Source organism: Ranitomeya variabilis, chromosome 1, assembly GCF_051348905.1.
Source record: "Ranitomeya variabilis isolate aRanVar5 chromosome 1, aRanVar5.hap1, whole genome shotgun sequence".
NCBI lineage: Eukaryota > Metazoa > Chordata > Amphibia > Anura > Dendrobatidae > Ranitomeya > Ranitomeya variabilis.
In genome coordinates, this window is record NC_135232.1 from 783,843,800 (window position 1) to 783,866,892 (window position 23,093).

Genomic DNA, 23,093 nt, shown 5'->3' on the forward strand with positions numbered 1-23,093 from the left:
TGCCCGTTGTTGGTGCGGGAGAGATCAGAGCTGAAAATTTGCCTGTCGCTCCCTTCCGTTAAAAAAAAACAAAAATTGGTGGGGTCCTGAGGACCCAAGTGCCTCCTGAGACACTAAGTAAGAACTGGCTCTGGATTGTCCAGCCTGTGGGTGTATACTGCAGGGGAGGAGTTAATCTTTTGTGTGTGTTTAACTTAGTGTCCTCCTGGTGGCAGCAGCATAACACCCATTCGTCCTGTGTCCCCCAATGATACGTAGGAGAAATCATTTTTGAGTGAAAAAAAAAAAGGATTTTTTATTTTCACGGCTCTACGTTATAAACTTCCGTGAAGCACCTGGGGATTTAAAGTGCTCACCACACATCTAGATAAGTTCCTTAAGGGGTCTAGTTTCCAAAATGGTGTCATTTGTGGGGGGTTTCCACTGTTTAGGCACATCAGGGGCTCTCTAAACGTGACATGGCATCCAATCTCAATTCCAGCTAATTCTACATTGAAAAAGTAAAACGGCGCTCCTTCTCTTCCAAGCTCTGCAGTGAGCCCAAACAGTGGTTTACCCCCACATATGGGGTATCAACGTACTCAGGAGAAATTGCACAACTTTTGTGGTCTAATTTCTCCTGTTACCCTTGGGAAAATAAAAATTTTGGGGCAAAAAGATCATTTTTGTGTAAACAAATGCGATTTTTTATTTTCACGGCTCTACGTTATAAACTTCTGTGAAGCACTTGGGGGCTCAAAGTGCTCACCACACATCTAGATAAGTTCCTTAAGGGGTCTAGTTTCCAAAATGGTGTCACTTGTGGAGCGTTTCCACTGTTTAGGCACATCAGGGGCTCTCCAAACGTGACATGGCATCCGATCTCAATTCCAGCCAATTCTGCATTGAAAAAGTCAAACGGCGCTCCTTCTCTTCCAAGCTCTGCGGTGCGCCCAAACAGTGGTTTACCCCCACATATGGGGTATCAGCATACTCAGGAGAAATTGCACAACAAAATGTATGGTTAAATTTCTGTTTTTACACTTGTGAAAATAAAAAAAAATGGTTCTGAATTTAAGTGTTTGCAAAAAAAGTTAAATGTTCATTTTTTCCTTCCACATTGTTTGAGTTCCTGTGAAGCACGTAAAGGGTTAATAAACTTCTTGAATGTGGTTTTGAGCACCTTGAGGGGTGCAGTTTTTAGAATGGTGTCACACTTGGTTATTTTCTATCATATAGACCCCTCAAAATGACTTCAAATGTGATGTGGTCCCTTAAAAAAAATGGTGTTGTAAAAATGAGAAATTGCTGGTCAAATTTTAACCCTTATAACTCCCTAACAAAAAAAAAATGTTGTTTCCAAAATTGTGCTGATGTAAAGTAGACATGTCGGAAATGTTATTTATTAACTATTTTGTGTGACATATCTCTCTGATTTAAGGGCATAAAAATACAAAATTTGAAAATTGCAAAATGTAAAAAATTTTCACCATATTTCCATTTTTTTCATAAATAATCGCAAGTAATATCGAAGAAATGTTACCACTAGCATGAAGTACAACATGTCACGAAAAAACAACCTCAGAATCAGCAGGATCCGTTAAAGCGTTCCAGAGTTATAACCTCATAAAGTGACAGTGGTCAGAATTGTAAAAATTGGCTCGGTCATTAAGTACCAAATTGGCTCTGTCACTAAGGGGTTAAAACCCAATTAAACAGAGCTGCAGCTGGTCTCCATTAGAGATTGATAAACAATATGGTACAGTACAGAAATATAGCCGTGCATTGTTCAAGTGATTACAGGTCCAAGTTAGAGGAAACAGGGATTTTTGTGTACTCACCGTAAAATTGTTTTCTCCGAACCAATCATTGGGGGACCACAGGACCATGGGTGTATGCTGCTGCCACTAGGAGGATGACACTAAGTGAAAATAACAAAATTAGCTCCTCTTCCTCTGCAGTATACACCTATCACGGGCTCTATCCGAACCAGTAATAGATCAAACCCATCAAATACAGGTACAACATGTCAAACCAAAGAACAAATCCAGCCATGAAGCCAACAGGGTGGGTACTGTGTCCCCCAATGATTGGTTTGGAGAAAAGGATTTTACGGTGAGCACACAAAAATCCCTGTTCCTCCTTCACCTCATTGGGGATCACAGGACCATGGGACGTCCTAAAGCAGTCACTGGGTGGGGAAACGACAGGACTGCCAAAACCTCTCACACCAGCTGCCAAGAGATGCGTTACTGCCGCCTAAAAGATCAGTCTTCCCAGGCTCGCATCTGCTGAGGCCTGAGTATGAATACTGTAGTACTGTAGTCGGTGGTGACCACCAGCTATTTTACTGGGAGAACAGATTTTCCCCTGGGTGAGGGAAGACCGCAAAGTCCACCCCCTGAGCGCCTGCTTGACCCATGGAAACAAGCGGCATACCTGGTCGAGAGAGAGAATTGATTCCTGTCCCAGGCCGATGGTGAGGAAATGGGCGACAAGGTGCCCGGGCCTCCTGTTGGAAGGGCTAGGACCTTGTCTTAAAGGAAAATTACTAACCCTCGGGAGGTGTGCAGGGTCATATCTAAAATGGATATCTGCTGAGCCGGGAACGGGCAAGATTTGTTTAAGTTCATCAGCCAGCCCAGGCGAGGAAATGTGTACGAAGAGATACGGATGCCTCTGCACAGGCTTGGAAAGACGGCCACTTGATCAGGAGGTCATCTAGGTATGGCACAACGACCACGCCCCGAGAGTGCAGAATGGACATGACGACCACCATGACCGTTGAGAACACCCTGGGAGCGATGACGAGGCTGAAGGGCAAAGCCATAAACTGGAAATGTTCCTCTCAGACGGTGAAGCGTGGGAACCTTTGGTAGTGATGACAGTGCGGAGGAACTCCATCCTGAAGTGCCGGATCCTGACGAACTTGTTGAGTAACTTCAGGTCCAGGATGGGCTGTACCTTTCGTCCTTCTTCGAGACCACGTCTAAGATTGAATAGAACCGCTAGAAACCTCTCGCTTTCTGGAACCAGAATGATGACCCCGTCTTGGCGTAACAAAGCAATGGCTCGGTAGAAAGGCTGAGCCCACTTTTGGGGGGACCAAAAGGGAAGAACCATGCTGGATAGTGGGAGGAAATTATCTTGTATCCAAAAGACCCCGGGTCTCTGACCATTTGTTGTTAATGACTGGAGAGCCAGATAAATCGAAGTAGGAGTACATGTCTGCCTACCCTCTGGAGTCGACTGGATAAGACAGCGAGTCATTGGGCCGAGAATCTATGGGACTTGTGTCCCTAAGATCTAGTTTGCGTGGTTCACACCTTCCATGGTTGGCTGATTTTAAGCGAGACCTGGGTACTCCTGTCCCCACGAGGGGAACGCGCCGAGATGGCAGAGGTGGCAGCCTTGGAACAGCTGGAATTGCTACTAAAGAACCGGAAACGTATGCTGCTGACAACGAAAAGAATGCGTAGTCTTTGCTGGGGAGGGAATTCACCGCTTCCTCCTGTGGCGACATAGATAAGCTGATCCAGCTTCTCACTGAATAAAACGCCCGCCCTGCTAGGGCAGAGACGTCAAGGACATTTTTGGACGCAGAGTCCGCTCGCCATTCCTTGAGCCACAGTGCCCATCGGATGGTGATGGCATTAGCGGCTGTAAGCACAGCAGTGTTAGCCATGTCTAGGGACACGTGCAACAAATATTCCCCAGCCGAGGAGATGTGATTGGCTAGTTCTGCTGCATGCAGAGGAAGGTCACTGTCCTGTATGGTCCTGCTTACGTTATCAGCCCAAGAGACCAAAGCTTTAGATACTCACACCACGGCAAAGAGGGATAGTGCCAAGCCCGAAACCTTGAAAAAAACCGAACGAGCCAGGTTCTCGGTCAGTCCGTAGGACTTGAATTGAGGAACCATCCGGTGAGGACAGAAGGATTTTTGAGGCCAAGCGGATCCACCGGAGGGGATTCTTCTCATTCCTTCCGCAATCAGGGGAAAGGAGTATCTCGCCTCTATAGGCTTCTGACTTGTGAAGTGTTTGTAAGGTCGCTCTCTGTGCCAGCGAACTATGTCCTAGCCTTCCATCTATCCACTCCGAGGTCAGAGGAGGATAGAAGGACCTTCAGTCTTCCTGCTATTGCAACTGTTCATCAGGGGCGATGGGGAGGGGGCTACACGGACAAGCCTCTGAACATCCAAGGTGCTAACTGTCCAAGGATGGGTCAGGCTGTTGGTCTGGCGCAGGGAAAAAAGGACGGTATGAGCCTGGGTACAGAGGTGGGTACGTGGAGGCGACACTCCATGTTCCCATATGTTGATGGTGTAGGGAGAGTGGTACCCTGAAGGGATCCGTTGCCCTGGAAGATCACAGGCAGGCCCATAACAAAAAAAAAAAAATGGTGCAGGAGGGGGTATGTGGAGGCGACACTCCGCGTTTCAGCCTGTTGCAGGTCAGGGGAGAGCGGAACCCTTAAGGGGGTCCGTCGCCACTCTGTAATGTGAGTCAAGGAATCCTCAGAGAGGCTGGCGAAGGCCCCTGAATAGAGGAGAGGCTGTATCTCTGCCAGTGACTTCATGGACTGTGACAGCGACGAAGTCCGCTCAGGGGGGCTAGGTAACCTTGGTTCAGTAGTGGCGGAGGGCTCCTGAGCGCAGCCGTGATCACAGTCCCTGCAGGGTGGGATACTATGTCCCTGTGGCAACAAAGATGTCTTAGGGAGTGACATAATGCACCGCAGTATGCCCCCTGACTTCTTATACTGTTAACATCCTCCAACAGGGAGTGTAAAGGAAATGCAGGGAAGGGCCAATGTGGGCTGATCTGTTTACTGCAGAGTCAGGTCTCTTACCCAGGTCTGCTGCCCGTGAGTGCAGCGGATCCATTGCGTCCCCTTTAGAAGTGCCCTGGGATCTGCTTGTCGCCACGTCAGCATTGAGAAGAGCCGGCCAGGTGTATAAAAGATGGCCCCCGGGAGTTGCATATGCGGAAATCTCGCAGAGAGCAAGAAGTGCCAGTTTGGGGGCTGGGGCCTCAGGATGGCTCCGTGAATAGGTCCAAGCCGGGGCCTAAATTACTGTGGCTGGCTGGAGCGTTACTCGGCGGGGGAGGGGAACGCCACAGGGGCATGGGAGACGTCCTCACATCCAGCTCCCATCAGGTCATACCAGCCGCAGTCATCTGCAGGTGACCAAACATTTCTGCACTCGTCCCCCACGGAGAGTCTCTGTTGCAGGACAGGAGCCCACCACAGTCGTGGATTCCCTTACCTGCAGTGCGCCACCCGGCATGGGGCCGCCAAGGTGACTGCCTGGCTTCAGTGTGGATGGTGTCCCACACAGAACCAGAAGATGAAGCGCAGAGTTCAAACTGTTTTGTTTGCAGGTCAGCTGCTGCAATACTATGTCCCCGCTGTGGATGTTGCAGGGAACCCTCCATCCACCATCCTACTGACAGTGAGGTAGAGAGTAACCGTCCTCCTCCTTTCATTGCTACTGTTTGTCAGTGGTGATGCAGTGGGGGATGCACCGACGCCATAAATGCCTCAGAAGATCCTAGGGGTTAACACCCTTAGGATGGAGCAGGGCTGTTAGTCCGGCTAAAATAAGCCTGGCGCAGAAGGGGGTACGTGGAGGCGACACTCAATGTTCCCTTCTGTTGGTTTGGGGAGATCGGTGCTCTGAAGAGACCCGTCGCCCCTAAAGAGAGCTCAGGCATACGTTTTAACGGTGCAGGACGGGGTACGTGGAGGCGACACTAAACATTCCCGCCTGTTGGTTGGGGGGGGGGATCGGAACCCTGAAGGGATCTTTCGCCCCTTATAATCCATTAAAAGGATAAGAATGAAAAAAAGTAAGAATAAAATGAGAATAAAAATTGTGGTCTGAAGACCAGACCCATGTGCCTCCTACAGACACCAAGCATGAACTGGTTCGGATAGAGCAAGTGGTAGGTAGGTGTATACTGCAGAGGAAGAGGAGCTAATTTTGTTATATTCACTCAGCCTCCTAGTGGCAGCAGCATACACCCATGGTCCCGTGTCCCCCAATGAGGCAAAGGAGAAAAAAGAATGCTGGGCCTCTGACCTCTACTGGCCTTAACAGGGCAGATAAGTACGCCTGCGCAGGAGCGCGATGCCGGGGAGCCATGAAGCAACAGGATGGCGGCATCGCAAGAAGATGGGAGGCGCCGGACCTGCGACACTCATCAGACCGGACCGCACCCACAGGTGAGTATAATAAAACTTATTTTTCTTATCTTTCAGGTCGGGTAGGGGCCAGATATACATTATTATAGAATGCTGTAGATAAGCAGTGGCAGTATCTTATATCGGCCAAAACTGCTGACAGGTTCCCTTTAAAGAAAAAGGCCAGGGAAGGTGACAAAACAAACAATTAAGTTGTACATCTTCTAAAATGGTACCAATAAAAACGATAGCTCGCCACGCAAAAAGCAAGCACTTGTGTACCTCCATCGATAAAAAGTTATGGCTATTATGAATGAAGATCTCAATTTTTTTTTAAAAGCATTAAATAAAGTACTTTATAATTGAGCATGTCCAAAATTGTATGGACATGAAGCGTCAAATTACCAGCTAATTTTTACTGTTTACCGTATTTGTCAGACTATAAGGCGCACTTTTTTCGTGGAGGAAAATGGGGGGTGCGTCTAATAGTCCGGACATACCGGCTCTGACTGTGGTGGGGGAGCGGCATTGGCGGAGCAGCGGGTCACAGAGGCAGGAGTCGGTGGCTGCGGCTCACTCCTGTGCCAGCGGCTAAAGAGAAATGAATATTCACTGCATACCAGGCCAATGGGCGTGGAGGGTAATGAATATTGATTTCTCTTTAATAGCATCCTGGTATGCATGGCCCCATCCTTATCCTAGTATGATTGGCCCCCACCCCCATCCTGGTATGCACGGCCCCATCAGAAAACATTAAAAAACCCAAACCATTACCCTTCTTGACGCTCCCACGTAGCATCTTGTTCCGATGCCAGCAGCTGCTTTACCCTTGTAAGTAGCATATGGCAGAGACGTCATGTGCTGCTTGCAAGCCAAAGGACAACTGCCAGAATACTCACTGCTCTGCACACCAGAACTGTGTGCGCGGAGAGCAGTGAGTATTCATTGCTCTTTATTAGCATGCACAGTGTCAGCTGGAGCCTTCCTGCAGCTGCTGTGCAGTCACTTGTGCAGTGACCATGCCATGATTTGGTTTTAATTTTTTTCACCCCAATTTCCTCTTCTAAAACCTAGGAACGTCTTATGGTCCAGTGCGTCTTATAGTCCGTAAAATACGGTAATTAACACCACAATGACCAAACAATTTCACACCACTATACAATCTCTTTTGGATGTATGTGTACATGCCTAGTTTTTCATGAGGAAAACGCTTCAGGACAAAAAGGCCATATTTGACTGCCGACATAGGGATTTTTGTGTACTCACCGTAAAATCCTTTTCTCCGAGCCATTCATTGGGGGACACAGACCATGGGTGTATGCTGCTGCCACCAGGAGGCTGACACTAAGTATTACAAAGAAAGTTAGCTCCTCCCCTGCAGTATACACCCCTCTGCTGGCTCCCAGCTAACCAGTTCGGTGCAAAAGCAGTAGGAGATCAATAACAACATATAAGCGTATAGCATGTCACATTATATATGAGAGTATAACATATCAAATGATTAAAACAAATACAACTAATAATAGGGAGGGAGCTGTGTCCCCCAATGAATGGCTCGGAGAAAAGGATTTTACGGTGAGTACACAAAAATCCCTATTTCTCCTTCGCCTCATTGGGGGACACAGACCATGGGACGTCCCAAAGCAGTCCCTGGGTGGGGGACAACATCAGATCAGGCCGTGTAACCGCTACTTACAAGTGCGCCAAGGCGGCCTGCAAAGTCCGCCTGCCCAGACTCACATCTGTGGAAGTGTGTGAATTATAGTGCTTCAAGAATGCATGCGGACTGGAGGAATTTGCAAGCTTGCGGTCGTGCTTGCCGACGCCTGGTGCCTAGAGCCCTGAGACAGGGAGATAGGCTGACATCTAGCACGGAAGGACTCCTGGATGGTGAAAAGAATCCACCAGGCTAACGTGGCCGATGAACACGGCTAAACCCTTCCTGTGACCGTCGGGAAGCCTACTTACCATCGAGAAGCCCAAGCAAAGTGTCCAACCTTCGGAAGGACGCCGTCCTCGATACGTACCCACTTGGAGCACTCACTTCTTCCAGATTATGGAGAACCCATTCCGTTGTGTGGACTGGAGCCGAAAGAGATGAGAGGACGATGCCCCTGCAACAGTGGGAATACAAAACCACCTTGGCAACGAGGGAAGGGGATGGCTTGAGGGCAACGATGCATTGATGGTAATAAGGAAAAAAGACTGAAAGGAACAGAGTGGCAAGCTCTGAAGACTCATCAGGATGACAAGAACGCAGAGAAAAAAGCGGAGTGACGTTCCCTGATAGTAAAGTCTTTCTGGATCGAAAAAGGAGTCTACTGTAAGATCCCCAGGACCATTAAGATCCCCCAGATCTAACGGTACGCGGTAGGGGAGAACTACAGGTGAAGGCTCCCTGCGAGAAGGTCCATATTTCCAGTTTTGACGAAATAAGACGGAGAAATACTAGTACCGCAAGCGAGAAAACCTGACATGGTCAGTGCGGGTCTCCCGGGATCACTGGGGGCCTTTTCTGCTTCCAAAAAGATCTCAAGACGTAGTGGAAGAGGAGTTATGGAAATTGGTACCGTGGAAGAAACGGAGCATGCACTGCGATGAACTTGGATCTTGAAGCCAAACCATGAACTGGAGTACATAGGCGTTCAGCTTGGACGCCATCCGACCTACATCTGGAGTACTCCAGTGAAGGCAGATGTGAAGGAAGACTTCCGAGTGAAGTTCCCACTCACTTGAGGAGAAAACCCTGACGGCTGAATATGTCAGCCACCCAGTGTTCTACTCCAGGGACATGTACTGTTGAGATCACCGAATGATAGATCTCGGCCCATCAGAGAGTGCGAGGTACCTCGGCCATGGCGCTTGACTGTGGGTACCTGCGAGATGATTGACGTATGGCACAGCCGTGGCATTATCCAAATTGAAGACGGATGGTTGACCCGCCTAAGGGCAGTGGACCTGCTGTAGGATTAGCCGTACTGTTCGGATCCCCAGAGAAATGATCGGGAGAAGAAGACGGGCATTGGTATCCCTAATAACCATTGGACCAGAAGAAGGCTCTGGATGAGGAAGGAGCTTAGAGACTACCTTTTGAAAGCCTGATTGACTTGCTGAAAACGAGCGGAGCAAAAGAAAACTACTTCCGTTTTCGTCTTATTGCTCAGAACCCTCCTAGCTAATTGAATGAACCGAGGGAATGAGTGATCAAGTGCACAAGCTCCGTGTTGAAGGGCCACGACCTTGACTCGAGAGAGAGAATTACCATCCTTCTTGTGCAGGATCATCGTCAAAGAGGATCTGCTGGGCTGGGAATGAGGAAAAAACTTGTCTAAGTTTAGCTGCTAGCCCAAGTGAGAGGGTATTGCAAGTGATATAGACGACTTAGCGTAGTCCTTGTAGAGCGGCTAGAAAGTCGACCGAGTAGGGCAGGACGACCATGTTTCTAGGGTGCAAGAAGCACATGACAACTGCTATGAGCGTTGCGACCACTGTGGTGCGGTAGCCAGGCTGAAGGGCAAGGTCGTGACTTGAAAATGCTGTTCGCGAATGGAAAGGAGAAGAGATAATTGTAGAGGGGAAAAAAGTAGGCATGTGAGGGTAAGAAAACCGAATGTCGATGGATGCCAGAAAACTCCACTTTTTTTTTTTTTTTTGTTGAAGTAATGGCTGAGCGGAGGAACTGCATCTGAAAAAGGAGGGCCTTGTCAAAGGTTGTTAGAAGTTTGAGGTCCAGGAATGATCATACTTTTCATTTTCTCCTTCATGAAACCAAGATCTCTTAGATCTAGACTGTCCAGGACAATGCTTCTACTGCTGGATGGGTCTGTAGAAAAAATACGATCCCTTGTTAGTCTCCCGCTCAGAAGATTTGATTTGAATTGAAGTAGATAAGGTCTCTGACCAGGAGACTATTGGTCAAGCAACATCATGTGGCGCTAAAGAAGGGTAGAGCGCTGAACCCGAAGCCACAGACGGAACGAACCAGATTTGCTATCCGACCGTCTGTGGTTTTTTAATTGATGATACATAGGGCAGGGATACTGGTAGGTATACCACAAGAAATTCCACCCGGTTAGACTGCCAAGTGGCAGAATGCGGGGCTGCAACCAGCAGGCCTCTTGCCATCTTCGTGCAGAGTAGAAAATTAGGAACCTTCGATCCACCATTCTGTTAACAGGGACGTGGAGAGGAATCGTCCGCTTTCTTGCATCATCCCCTAAATTGATACAAAGGGGGGTGCTCGGATGCCAAAGATGTGTGCCTCTGTACATCCTCAGAGTTGAGGTCCCCGGGTGGACAGGGCAGGTTGTTTGGCATTAGGCCTGGATGCAGAAGAGGATACATGGAGGCGACACTGCATGTGTTCGTCTGTTGAAGATGTGGGGGGAATCGGTGCCCTTAAAAGGACCCGTCGCCCATAAAAATCAGACCAGGTATGGCAACCTACTTAGCGGCTTCTGTCCAGTGAATTGCTCGTCGATTTGTTGATGGTATAAATAGGAGAGTCCCTCCTTTTCTGAAGCTCTTGCAATCCAAGGCAATATGTGATCCATATTCAGCGTTGTTCTCAACAAATCATGGGGGAGAGATTAGGAAATGAAAAACTTCCGTTTTGCAGACGCCTGTACGTTTTTCTAGAACACTTGCGGCCCCTGCTAGCGGACTCTCCCATGTAGGAGAGGGACCATGTATCTCGGTCCTGCGAGCACTCCGAGCCACAGAGGGTTCACAGAGGGATTCAATCTCTTGGTCTGAGAAAACCATGGGTTGCGGTTAGGGGATGAGTGGCGAAGGCTCCAGAGCTCAGTTAGGGTGACCAGCTTCGGATTTATGATGTGCCCTTAAGACCAGTAAATACTGGTCATGCGCCTTTAAGACTAGGGAATACTGGTCGTGCGTCTTTAAGACCAGGGTATACTGGTCTTGTGCCTTTAGGAGGAGGGCATGTTGGTCATGTGCCTTCAAGAACCAGGACATACTTGTCATATGCTTTGAAGACCAGGGCATACTGGTTATGTGCCTTTAAGTCCAGGGCATATTGGTCACGTGCCTTTAAGACCAGGGCATACTGGTCATGTTCCTTTAAGACCAGGGCATACTGGTCATGTGCCTTTAAGTCCAGGGCATATTGGTCACGTGCCTTTAAGACCAGGGCATACTGGTCATGTGTCTTTAAAACCAGGTCGTACTGGTCATGTGCCTTTAAGACCAGGGCATACTGGCCAAGTGCGTAAGACCAGGGCCTACTGGTCATGTGCCTTTAAGACCAGGGCATACTGGTCACGTGCCTTTAAGACCAGGACATACTGGTCATGTGCCTTTAAGACCAGGGCATACTGGCCAAGTGCGTAAGACCAGGGCCTACTGGTCATGTGCCTTTAAGACCAGGACATACTGGTCATGTGCCTTTAAGACCAGGTAATACTGGACATGTGCCCTTAAGACCAAGAAGTACTGGTCATGCGTCTTTAAGACCAGGGAATACTGGTTACGTGCTGTTAAGACCAGGAATACTGGTCATGCGCCTTTAAGACCAGGGAATACTGGTCACGTGCCTTTAAGACCAGGAATACTGGTCATGCGCCTTTAAGACCAGGGCATACTGACCATGTGCGTAAGACCAGGGTATGCTGGCCATGCGCCTTTAAGACCAGGGAAAACTGGTCACGTGCCTTTAAGACCAGACAATACTAGACATGCGCCTTTAAGACCAGACAATACTGGACATGCGCCTTTAAGACCAGACAATACTGGACATGCGCCCTTAAGAACAGACAATATTTGACCTGCGCCTTTACGACCAGCCAATACTGGACATGCGCCTTTAAGAACAGAGAATACTGGACATGCGCCTTTAAGAACAGACAATACGGGAAATGCGACTTTAAGACCAGCCAAAACAGGACATGTGCCTTTAAGACCAGACAATACTGGACATGCGCCTTTAAGAACAGAGAATACTGGTCATGCGCCTTTAAGACCAGACAATACTGGACCTGCGCCTTTAAGAACAGACAATACTGGACATGCGCCTTTAAAACCAGACAATACTACATGTGCCTTTAAGAAGGGAGAATACTTGCGCGTTTAATGCCTTGATGTAGAGTGGTTGTGCCCCCTTAATGCTAAAAATCGTTGCCTCAGTGTGAGCCGGCCGGGTGGACCAAGATGGCCACTGTGAGCTGCAGAGTAGATAAAATCTCGCAGAGAGCGAGAAGCGCCAACTCGGGGGGCGGAGCGACTGACACGATGCTGAATAGGCCCAAGCCGGGGCCTAAATTTCTGTAGCAGGCGGGCGACACCAGCGGGGCGTTTCAGGAGACTTCCGGGATGCGGCCTACACATCGGCCGAAGCCAGGGGCTAAATTTTTCTAGCCAGCCAGAGCGTTACCTCAGAGAGGTGGGCCACAGGAAAGTGGCTGAGGCTGCCTGCGCCTTTATGGATATCCCTCTGAAGATGGGTCCACTCACCATCGTTGCGCGTCCCGGCATGGAGCCGCCGCGGATGTGGGTTTCAGCGCTGTTCTGTGCAGCATGGACGGTGCAGGGATAAACCTCAATCCATCATCCGTTTGTTAGGGAGGAGGAGAGGAACCGTCCGCCTCCTTGTACCATCCGCTCTTAATAGTGGTGGTGCAGTGGGGGCTGCTCGGACGCCACATTGGATTGTGCCTCTGAACAGCCGAGGGTAAAACCTGGTGGGCAGGGCTGATGTCCGGCAATAGGCCTGGCTGCAGAAGAGGATACTGAAGGTGAAACTCCAGTGCTCGTCTGATAAGGGAGGGGGGAGATCGGTCCCATGAAGGGGCCCGTCGCCCCTAGAATCAGCTCAGGCAGTGGCTTCCCACGTCGCAGGAGAGGATACGGAGAGGTGAAACTCCCGTGCTCGCCTGTTGTTGGTTCGGGGGAGATCGGAACATGAAAAAATCCGTCGCCCCCTTCGTCCGGTAAAAGTAAAAAGATTCTTCGGGTCTGAATAGCAGACCAGTCCGTGTGCCTCCTACGGACACTAAGCAAGAACTGGTTAGCTGGGAGCCAGCAGAGGGGTGTATACTGCAGGGGAGGAGCTAACTTTCTTTGTAATACTTAGTGTCAGCCTCCTGGTGGCAGCAGCATACACCCATGGTCTGTGTCCCGCAATGAGGCGAAGGAGAAATCTCTTTTTTACTTGTATAAACTATCACTTGGCTTTCAAGTGGAAGCTGCCTGAAGTGTAGACAGGTCATTTCACTTAAGGGCTCTTTCAGCCTCAAAGAAATATATGCAGCTGTCATGTTCGGGTAAAGACACGTGTGGTCATTCCATGCATTGCGATCAGACATCGGAAAATCTGAAAAGGTTAAAAGTCACAAGCCTTCATACAGCTAGGTTAATGGAGAGAAAATAGTTATGACTCTTGGATGAAGGGGGAAAAAAAAAAAAAAAGAAAATTGACTGCGGCAATCAATTCTCACAGCAATTTAAGATGCAAATTCATGTGCCATTGTTACCTCTCCTCTTCTCCTTCCAACAACTTGCGGTATGCACTTATCTCCATATCAAGGGCATATTTCACATCTAGCAATTCTTGATATTCAGTCAACTGTCTCTGAATGTGGTCTCTCATGGCTGCCAGTTCTCTCTCTTTGCTGTCCAGAAGTTTACGATATTTGTCACGGTCATTGGATAGCATCTCCTCTAATTCATGGACACGATTTTCTGATGCATTTAACTGAAATGCAGAATAAAAATTAAAAAGTTATGTCAGCAAAGTTCTAAGGGTTTTTTTTGATTGTTTTTTTGAGTATCCACCTGCACAATTAATCAGAAGCTTAGCATTACCTGGTATGAGAGAAATGTTACTAGTCAAATATTCTACCTGCTTCTGCAGATTTGTAAGTTGGTAGCTGAGTGCCTCCACCCTCATTCGTGCCTCACTCAGCTCTTCTCTGACTGCTTTTGCCTCCTCGTCACTGTGATCAGAGGAACGCCTGATGTTGTCCAACTGAAAAGTAGCAGATATTACTTAATTAAATAGAAAATTTGGCAAGCCTCAGGGTGTCAGTAAGACAATAATAACGAAGACTACATTATATATTCCAATAATCGAACATTAATTGCGGTATTTTTAAGTCACTTTCCCTTTTTTGTCCTCTAGTATTAATAAGTTTACATTTTCGTGCCAAAAATCTTCAAATGGCAAAAGCGCTTTTGAACAAAGTCACATTTTTATTTTTCCCCTACTGTTTTTGCAAATTTTTGGCACCAAAAATTGCATGTTTTATAAACTGATGCAAAAAAATACTCATACTCAAAAATACACCAGGGGGAACTAGAATGGAGTTGCACCAAGTTTTGCGACTTTATAAAACGTCACACTTGATGAATTAAACAAACATCTGGAAATGCTAAACTCCGCCCACATAAAGGGGGGGAAAAAAAAAAAAACTAAAAAAACAAACACAGGCTAGAGCACATAAAATAGCCTAAAAAAAAAAGCAAAGGCAACAATGAATTGGGACCTACAACTTAAATGGGACACTTAATGGGGTAAGAAAACAAATAGCCAAATGTTACAGAATAGTTCTTTACTATACCAACCATTAAACCATCCGCCATATTTTGGCAACTAAAATGTGGAAAAGGAGGAAGGAAAAATGCAGCACGTCCGTCTGGGAACTATAAAATAACTACCGTACTTCTTAAACCCATTAAAACGAACAATGTCCAGGAAAAATGTTAAAACCGATACATTTTTTGGTGAAAAACGCCCTTAATCATAGTATATCATATCATACTGTGATTAAGGACGTTGTTTTAAAGTAGTATTTTTTATCTATATACTCACCGGACAGACGCGCTACACCAGCTGGATTCTAGCAGCCTCCAGTTACAAGGTTCTCTGCTATATGCCAGATCAGCAAGCGTATAGAGCTCCTTTTTTGCCTTCATAATTTTTAATGTATGTATGTATGTATGTATGTATGTATGTATGTATGTATGTATGTATATATTTATTAACAATACTTTAATATTACCTTTTCCTGGTAAGTGTGTTCCATCTCTTCTTTGTAAAGTCCAACTTGTTCATCATGCTGTTTCCTAAGCTCATCAAGGGCTTGGGCTAGCTTCGATTCATATTCATACTTCTGGCCTTTATCTATTTCTACTAAACTGCGCTCATGCCGCTTCCTTGTCTCTCTGAACTCCTAGGAGTTTCAATATAAAGATAATTGGAACAGCAGTCGAGTGTTAACCAGTTCTGATTATAATATTATTATTTATATAGCACCATTAATTCCATGGTGCTGTACATGTGAAAAGGGGTTACATACAGGGTTATAGATATCGTTAACAGTAAACAAATTTACAATGACAGACTGATACAGAGGGGAGAGGACCCTGTCCTTGCGAACTTACATTCTTCGGGTATAATGATTATTATTCTGATAATGAAGTTTATTCAATACAACGTCCGTACCTCATCATGTGCATGCTTTCTAAACTCCAGCTCTTCCTGCAAACTCTGGCAACGATTCACCAAGTCTACACGCATCAAAGTCTCACTTTCCAGTTGCCTTTTAGCAACAGAGTGAGCATCTTCAGCCTGGTGGAATGACAAAGCAAGATGTTGACACACACACATATACTAGTGATTAAAGGATTCAGCACATAAAGAGCTAAAAATTAGTTTATTGACCGGTAATGTTTCTTTAAAATAATAATTAGCAGCCCTAATTGCTTTACCCATTTATGGACCAGGCCTACTGTATTTTTCAGTATTTTACAAGTATAAATCAGTTGCTGGCATCACAACAGAACGCTGCAAGGGAGCGCAGAAATTTAAGTAGGATGGTTTATTTATTTTTTTACTTTATGTTTTTCTGATGGGGCTGTGCCTACCAGGACGGGGATGAGGGGGCCCGTGCCTACCGGGAAAAGTGATTTTAAGTACAGAAATGACATTTGTTTTTTCTATTTTTTTTTCTAAATTTCCTCCTCTAAAACCTAGGTGTGTCTTCTGGTCCGGTGTGTCTTACAGTCCGAAAAATACGATCAAGTTCCAGGAGCCACAACTTATATTTTTCTAGCAACATAACTTTATGTGGGCTTGTTTTTTTTTCTATTCTGTAGGTCAGTATGATTAGGACGATTTCATATTTATGTTTTGACAAGCAGTGTTACAGAGCTGGCAAAAAAAAAAAAAAAAATCTTTATACAAGTTCAACTAAACCACAAAATCTTAACATTCAAGCGTATTATTGTGGATATTTCATAATGTTCACCCTTACATTTATCACCATTTGCAGTCAAAGTCAGTTTTGATATTAATCAAAAATTGTCTCTCCCCCATTGTGTGCACTTTTTAAGAAGAGAAATCATGATGCGGATTCTACATGCAAGGTATTTTTTTGCCGCACTGTATTGTAGTCTACAGCAATGCGTCGTACACAAAATAATCAATTGTTTAGCTCATATCTGTCAAACATTTCCTATGGAAATGTGCAATGGCATTTTTTTTTGTTTATAATTTAGGCATGGAAAATACACACAAAAACCTTGGATTAAAACACTATTGTGTCACAATGAGGCAAATCCAAGTACAGGTCTACAGGCATTTCGGTGGCAAGGATCTGCTTTTTATTTAGCCTTAGATATTATATCTATGTCTGATTGCCACAGGAAGCTCCAAATAGCAGAACATGGTCTGTTTTGAAAACATCTCCTCAGAGGAGGCAGAGATAGAGGGTGGGAAGAGGTATTAGAAAGTTTGGTCACGCCAAGGAAAGGGTGCATCGAGCTCTTGAACTTGGTTTGAATGGTTATTTTGTGGTTAGAAACTCCATAAATTTGATGTTTTAGACATTTTAGAGCCAAAAGGCACCTCAATCTGTTTTATATCCAGATGCAGCCCTCAGACACTAAGCAAAAACTGGAGAAGGCTGACGCCGTCCAGGGGTGTATACTGCAGAGGAGGAGCCACAGTTAATCTTTTTCAGATTATGCATAGTGTCGCCTCCTAGTGGACAGCAGCATAACACCCATGGTCCCGTGTCCCCCAATGAAGTGACAGAGTAAGTATTTTTCTCACTTATTTAGAAAAAGTTTGAACAGGCAAAAACTCAAAATAGCCTTAAACAGTACTGCCTTGTCTGTCTTTTCTCTTACAGTCCTTCTGAATTACCACTTTTCTAACTATCCTTTATATGTGTGCAATTAGACTACGAAGCGGTCACCCCTTATTGAATGGTAACTAGCTCCATCAGTACGTTGCACTGGTAAGTATGGCTTTTGTACTGAGGGGGAGGAGGAGTATAATGTGAACTATCACTATCAGACACAATAAATGGAACGGTCATGGATCTCGATGCCGCACAATTATACAGTATTTATTGTAATTATTACAGTATAAAATGACTTATGAATATATGAACTTAGTTACAGTATATGAATATACTATATCAGTTTGTTTAATCACATTATCAGCTGTATTGTAATATTACAGGGTATTGATACAGAAGTGACTCATTTCAGCAGTTTGTTTGCAATGACATCTATGCACTGGTGAAGAACAGTGGAGCGCTGGCATACCCTTTAGATATTTTTCACAGAGATGAATAGTAAAACAGTACCTTAGTCAGCTGACTATGCAGATTGGCCAAGTCTGCTTCAAGATCGCGTTTATCATTAAGGGCAGCATTGAGTGTGGCTTCATTTCTCACATTCAAGGCCTCCAGCTCTTTATTACGCTGCTTAACGTGAGCCAGATCTGCAGCTTTTTTCTTCAAGCTAGATAAGAGAGAAACAGAATTTTTTTTTTATTGAAATACTATACAAGATGATGAAGTTCCTTGGCATTAGGCACAGAATCTTAAGCACTATAGATTATACTAATTATCTAGGATGCCATCATTTGGCACAATGAAAATTAACCCGGCTCATTCGACAATAGTCAGTGTCAAAATACAACTTTTCCTATTAATCATAAACTCCATTCATAAACCGTCCCTTTGGAAAAAATCTCTAAAGGCATGTGCACAATATTAGCTTGTTGTGGTAGCTAACTGTACATAAGGCAGCTAGCACTCTTTTATAAAAGTGAACAGAAAAGGGTATACTCATGGACTTTGGGAACAAATATTAGCCATTTCTGGGGAAAGGATGTGGATTGAGGAGTTGGGACTTTGGATTACTGACTCCAAAGCCTGGCATCTAGGCACAATAGCACAATTCTGGATCTATTACACCATTTCAATTGCTCCATTCATAAGCCACATCAATCATTCAGTACTCCAACAGAATGCAGGCGGCCGTTTACTACCTATAGAATCTGAACATTTTTTTCTCCAACAGTGTGGGAGTAAAATGCATCAAATTTATGAAGAGGTGTATGCCCCTTATTAGATTTGGCACATCTCGGGCAGCCCATGTGTCACAACACAAAAAATGTCAGGTTTGGCTCCTGCTAATATTTATGCTACCTCATGGCATAAATAAAAGTAAACTTGGCAGGGAATTAGCACCCCGACACACTTTAGAAGAAGAGTAGCAACGGCTGTGGAAAAGCGTGAAGTCACAAATTTAGGAAAATTAACATCAGAAAACTGGTGCACGGCTTTTCATAAATCTAGAAGTGGAGCAATGCTGGTTTATGTTGTGTGTGTGTGTGTGTGTGTGTGTGTGTATGTGTGTATGTGTGTATGTGTGTATGTGTGTATGTGTGTATGTGTGTATGTGTGTATGTGTGTATGTGTGTATGTATGTATGTATGTATGTATGTATGTATGTATGTATGTATGTATGTATGTATGTATGTATATATATATATATATATATATATATATATATATATATATATATATATATATATATATATACACACACACACATTATATATATATATATATATATATATATATGTATACATACAGTACATACACACAACCTGCATCTGTAACAGCACTGGAAAGCTGGCAGACATGAATTGAATACACTCAAGTTATATAAAAACTAGTTGGCTCATGTGAAATTTTCACACATTGGTTGTTGGGGGCACAGACAATTTCAGGAAAATCAAGCTGCTCAAATGTAAATGTATTTAATGAGATGATGAACACAGAGGTATTTATATATATGTAGATTGGTAACAATAAATTGGTTAGATAAGCAGAGGCTTAAACAATGTCTTGAGGTTGTGGTCCCACTTGCAGCTTTTTCTGCTGGTTTCTAAAAATGAATGAAACTGTATTTATTGATCAAATCGTGAATGTGTGGCTTGTTGGTGTCATTTTTTGCTGAAGGGGCAAGTTTACCTTTCAAATACATAGTTATTAAGGTTGAAGGAAGACTTTAAGTTCACCTAGTTCAAATGGTGTATGTGTGTGTGTGGGGCGAAGTAATCACGTAAAAAGCAGTGCATGTTTACAAATGTTTGCACATGTGACTCACCTGCAGTGAAGTGTGCAATCCTCGAATGTGCCTGAAATAGGCTGAGCAAGCTGGAAAGACCCCAAGGCAAATGCCACCTGCAGTTAATTTGACCTTTGAAATGGTGTATCATTTGTGTGTCGGTGAAGTATAAACGGAGCAAGTATGCAATTGAATAGGCAGTGCATGTTTACAAATGTGTTTGCATAAGTGACTCACCTGCAGTGAAGTGTGCAATCCTCCAATGTGCCTGAAGTCGGCTGTGCAAGGAGTTTGGCAAGCTGGAAAGCCCAAGGCAAATGTTAGGATTTGTTTGTGATGTCTGTAAACAGCTTTGTGGTATTGTGCTTTGGGGTAGTGTGGTGCCAGCTGCATGTCATTTTTCCTTACTGCAGGTTTACGTAAATTAATGTTTAAAGTGTATTTTGTGATCACATCGTGGATGTGTGGTTTGTTTGGCTATTTTCTTGCTGAAGGGAGCAAGTTTACCTTTCAAATGGTGTATCATTTGTGATTGTGGGTGCAGTATGAACGGAGATACAAAGTAATCACCGAAAAGAGTGTTTAGAAATATAGAAGGATTTTTACAGATTTTATATTCATAAAACAATTTAAAAAAAAAAAGACAGGGCAACAAAACCTCTTAATAGGAAGGACACAGTCCAAGAATTAAACATCCAGTTAAGTGTAAAGGATAGTAATAAATCTCATACATGACTCCAGGGCTAGACAACAAATATGAAATACCCCCACCTCACTTATCAGGAGAGCACATGCATGTTTGAATATAGGCCACATTTAAAGTGCAATAAAAATGTATGCTGTCCCTAACATAAATGGGAGTGTATGTCTATCCTAGACAAGAAAGTCTGTCTATTCAGGGTGCTACCTCAGCATAACCAATAGTAATCACAGTGGTAGCATACCCAACACCTAAAGAGAAAAGGAATGCCCAAATAACAGAAACCACCTAGGGAACTTAACCATAGACTAATAGTAGTAGGAATAACACCAAGTCATAGAGGCCAAATAGTGACCAGATCAGTGATCTGTCCCCCAGACCAGACGCCATTTCGCCACTGCTTCACCCGGGGGCGTTGGGTCTGGGGAGGACACATCACTCATCTAGTCTCCATTTGGCCTCTAAGGCTAGGTTTTATACCTGCTACTATTAGTCTATGGTTCTGTACCCCAAGTGCTTTCTGTTATTTTAAGTGTCATTTAGAAGTTAATTTTTTTTTTGCAGATTGTGTCTTTATATTCACATGTACTGCACTGTGATCCGTTGCGATTCTCCCAAGGGCATTCCACACATGATCTAAGGTAAAAAGTCACAGAGGCTGGACTGATAGTCAAAGAGGCTGCTGTCAAAGAGGCTTCTTACGTACATTTGTAAATTCAACAATAGTAAGGAGTATGAGGGGCGTTCATTAATGATTTCCCCTGACCCACTTCTATTTACCACAAGAAAATGAAACTGCACATGTGTAATGATCCAAGTCTCTATAGGTTACGTGACAATTTGCAACTCATAACTAATAAGTCTTGATTTTACAGGTGCTGAAGTGGTGTGAGGTTTGATAATGGACCCAGTGGAATACAGAGCAGTCATCAAGTTACTTTACTTGAAAGACCACACACCAAAGGAGACGATGAGATGAAAGGTTTATGGTGATGATTCCCCAGCATAAGATGTAGTCAAGAACTGGCATCATCAATTCAAATGTGGTTGGACTTCGGTGCAAACCGCTCCAATTCCAGGGCGACCCCACTCTGCTATTAATGAACACAATCGAGCAAGTGGAGGTCACCGTTGTGGAAAATCGCCACGTAACCATTCGCCACCTAGCCCGAAATGTCAAGATTAGTGTAAGGTCCGTGGAAAAAAAGTCATCCAAGACCATCTTCACATGCATAAGGTATCCGCTCGCTGAGTTCCCTGGCTACTCTCACCATTCCAGAAGCAGGAACAAGTCGAATGCCCTCAGGCTCTATTGACGATGTGCCATGGAAACCAGGAGGACTTCAACAGACTGATCACACAGGATGAAAGCTGGGTCCATCAGTATGATCCTGAGACTGAAATCTAGTCGATGCAATGAAATCATCATGACTCACCACCTCCAAAGGAGGCACGTGTCCATCCCTCGGCAGGCAAGGTCATGCTCACAGTATTTTGTGACCAACACGGAGTAGTATTGATGGATTTCCCAGCAAAGGATACCATGATCACTGGGGCATATGTTTCACTGCTGAGGAAATTGCGGGAGGCCATCAAAACCAAGAGATGTGATGTGTTCGCCAAAAGTGTCCGCCTTCTGCAAGACAATGCACCAGTTCACAGGTGACAAGTAGTGTTGAGCGATACCGTCCGATACTTGAAAGTATCGGTATCGGAAAGTATCGGCCGATACCGGCAAAGTATCAGGTCTAATCCGATACCGATACCAATACAAGTCAATGGGACTCATGTATCGGACGGTATTCCTGATGGTTCCCAGGGTCTGAAGGAGAGGAAACTCTCCTTCAGGCCCTGAGAACCATATTAATGTGTAAAAGAAAGAATTAAAATAAAAAATATTGCTATACTCACCTCTCCGACGCAGCCTGGAGCTTACCGAGGGAACCGGCAGCGTTGTTTGCTTAAAATTCGCGCTTTTCCTCCCTTACGTGAAGTCCCGGCTTGTGATTGGTCGCGTGCCGCCCATGTGGCCGTGACGCGACCAATCACAGCAAGCCGTGACGTAATTTTAGGTCCTTCAGGATTTTAAAATTACGTTCTGGCTTTGATTGGTCGCGTCGCGGTCACATGGGCGACGCGACCAATCACAAGCCGTGACGTCACGGGAGGCAGGACAAGCGCGCATTTTAAAATGTGACGTGACCAATCACAAGCCGGGACTTCACGTAAGGGAGGAAAAGAGCGAATTTTAAGCAAACAACGCTGCCGGTTCCCTCGGTAAGCTCCAGGCTGCGTCGGAGAGGTGAGTATAGCAATATTTTTTATTTTAATTCTTTCTTTTACACATTAATGTTGTTTCGATACCGATACCCGATGCCACAAAAATATCGGATCTCGGTATCGGAATTCCGATACAGCAAATATCGGCCGATACCCGATACTTGCGGTATCGGAATGCTCAACACTAGTGACAAGTCCTGCTGGAGAATGACATTTTTATCGCCAAAAAGCTTATCAGCATAGAGAAGCATGAAGTGCTCTAAAATTTCCTTGCAGATGGCTGCGCTGACTTTGGTCTTGATAAAACACACTGTGCCTACACCAGCAGATAACATGGCTCCCCAAACATCACTGATTGAGGAAAGTTCACACTAGAGAACTCGCCTGACCTTAACCCCATAGATTGGGGTATTGACAAGAGGAAGATGAGACACACCAGACCCAATAATGCAGACGAGCTGAAGGCTGCTATCATAGCAACCTGGGCTTCCATAACACCTCAGCAGTACCACAGGCTGATCGCCTCCATGCCACATTGATGAGGTAACTGATGCAA

At 45.1% G+C, this 23,093-nt stretch overlaps 1 protein-coding gene across 2 annotated transcripts in view; it reads right to left on the bottom strand.

The window, feature by feature from the left end:
- Window positions 1–23,093, bottom strand: part of LMNB2 (lamin B2) — a 76,987-nt gene that overhangs the window by 33,170 nt on the left and 20,724 nt on the right. For both annotated transcript variants that reach the window (XM_077272722.1, XM_077272714.1), the window contains exons 3-7: window positions 17,781–17,937; window positions 15,629–15,754; window positions 15,186–15,356; window positions 14,027–14,152; window positions 13,659–13,879 (exon numbers count right to left, since the gene is read on the bottom strand). In XM_077272722.1, the coding sequence (XP_077128837.1) occupies window positions 13,659–13,879; window positions 14,027–14,152; window positions 15,186–15,356; window positions 15,629–15,754; window positions 17,781–17,937 (801 nt within the window). The remainder of the gene's footprint in view (window positions 1–13,658; window positions 13,880–14,026; window positions 14,153–15,185; window positions 15,357–15,628; window positions 15,755–17,780; window positions 17,938–23,093) is intronic.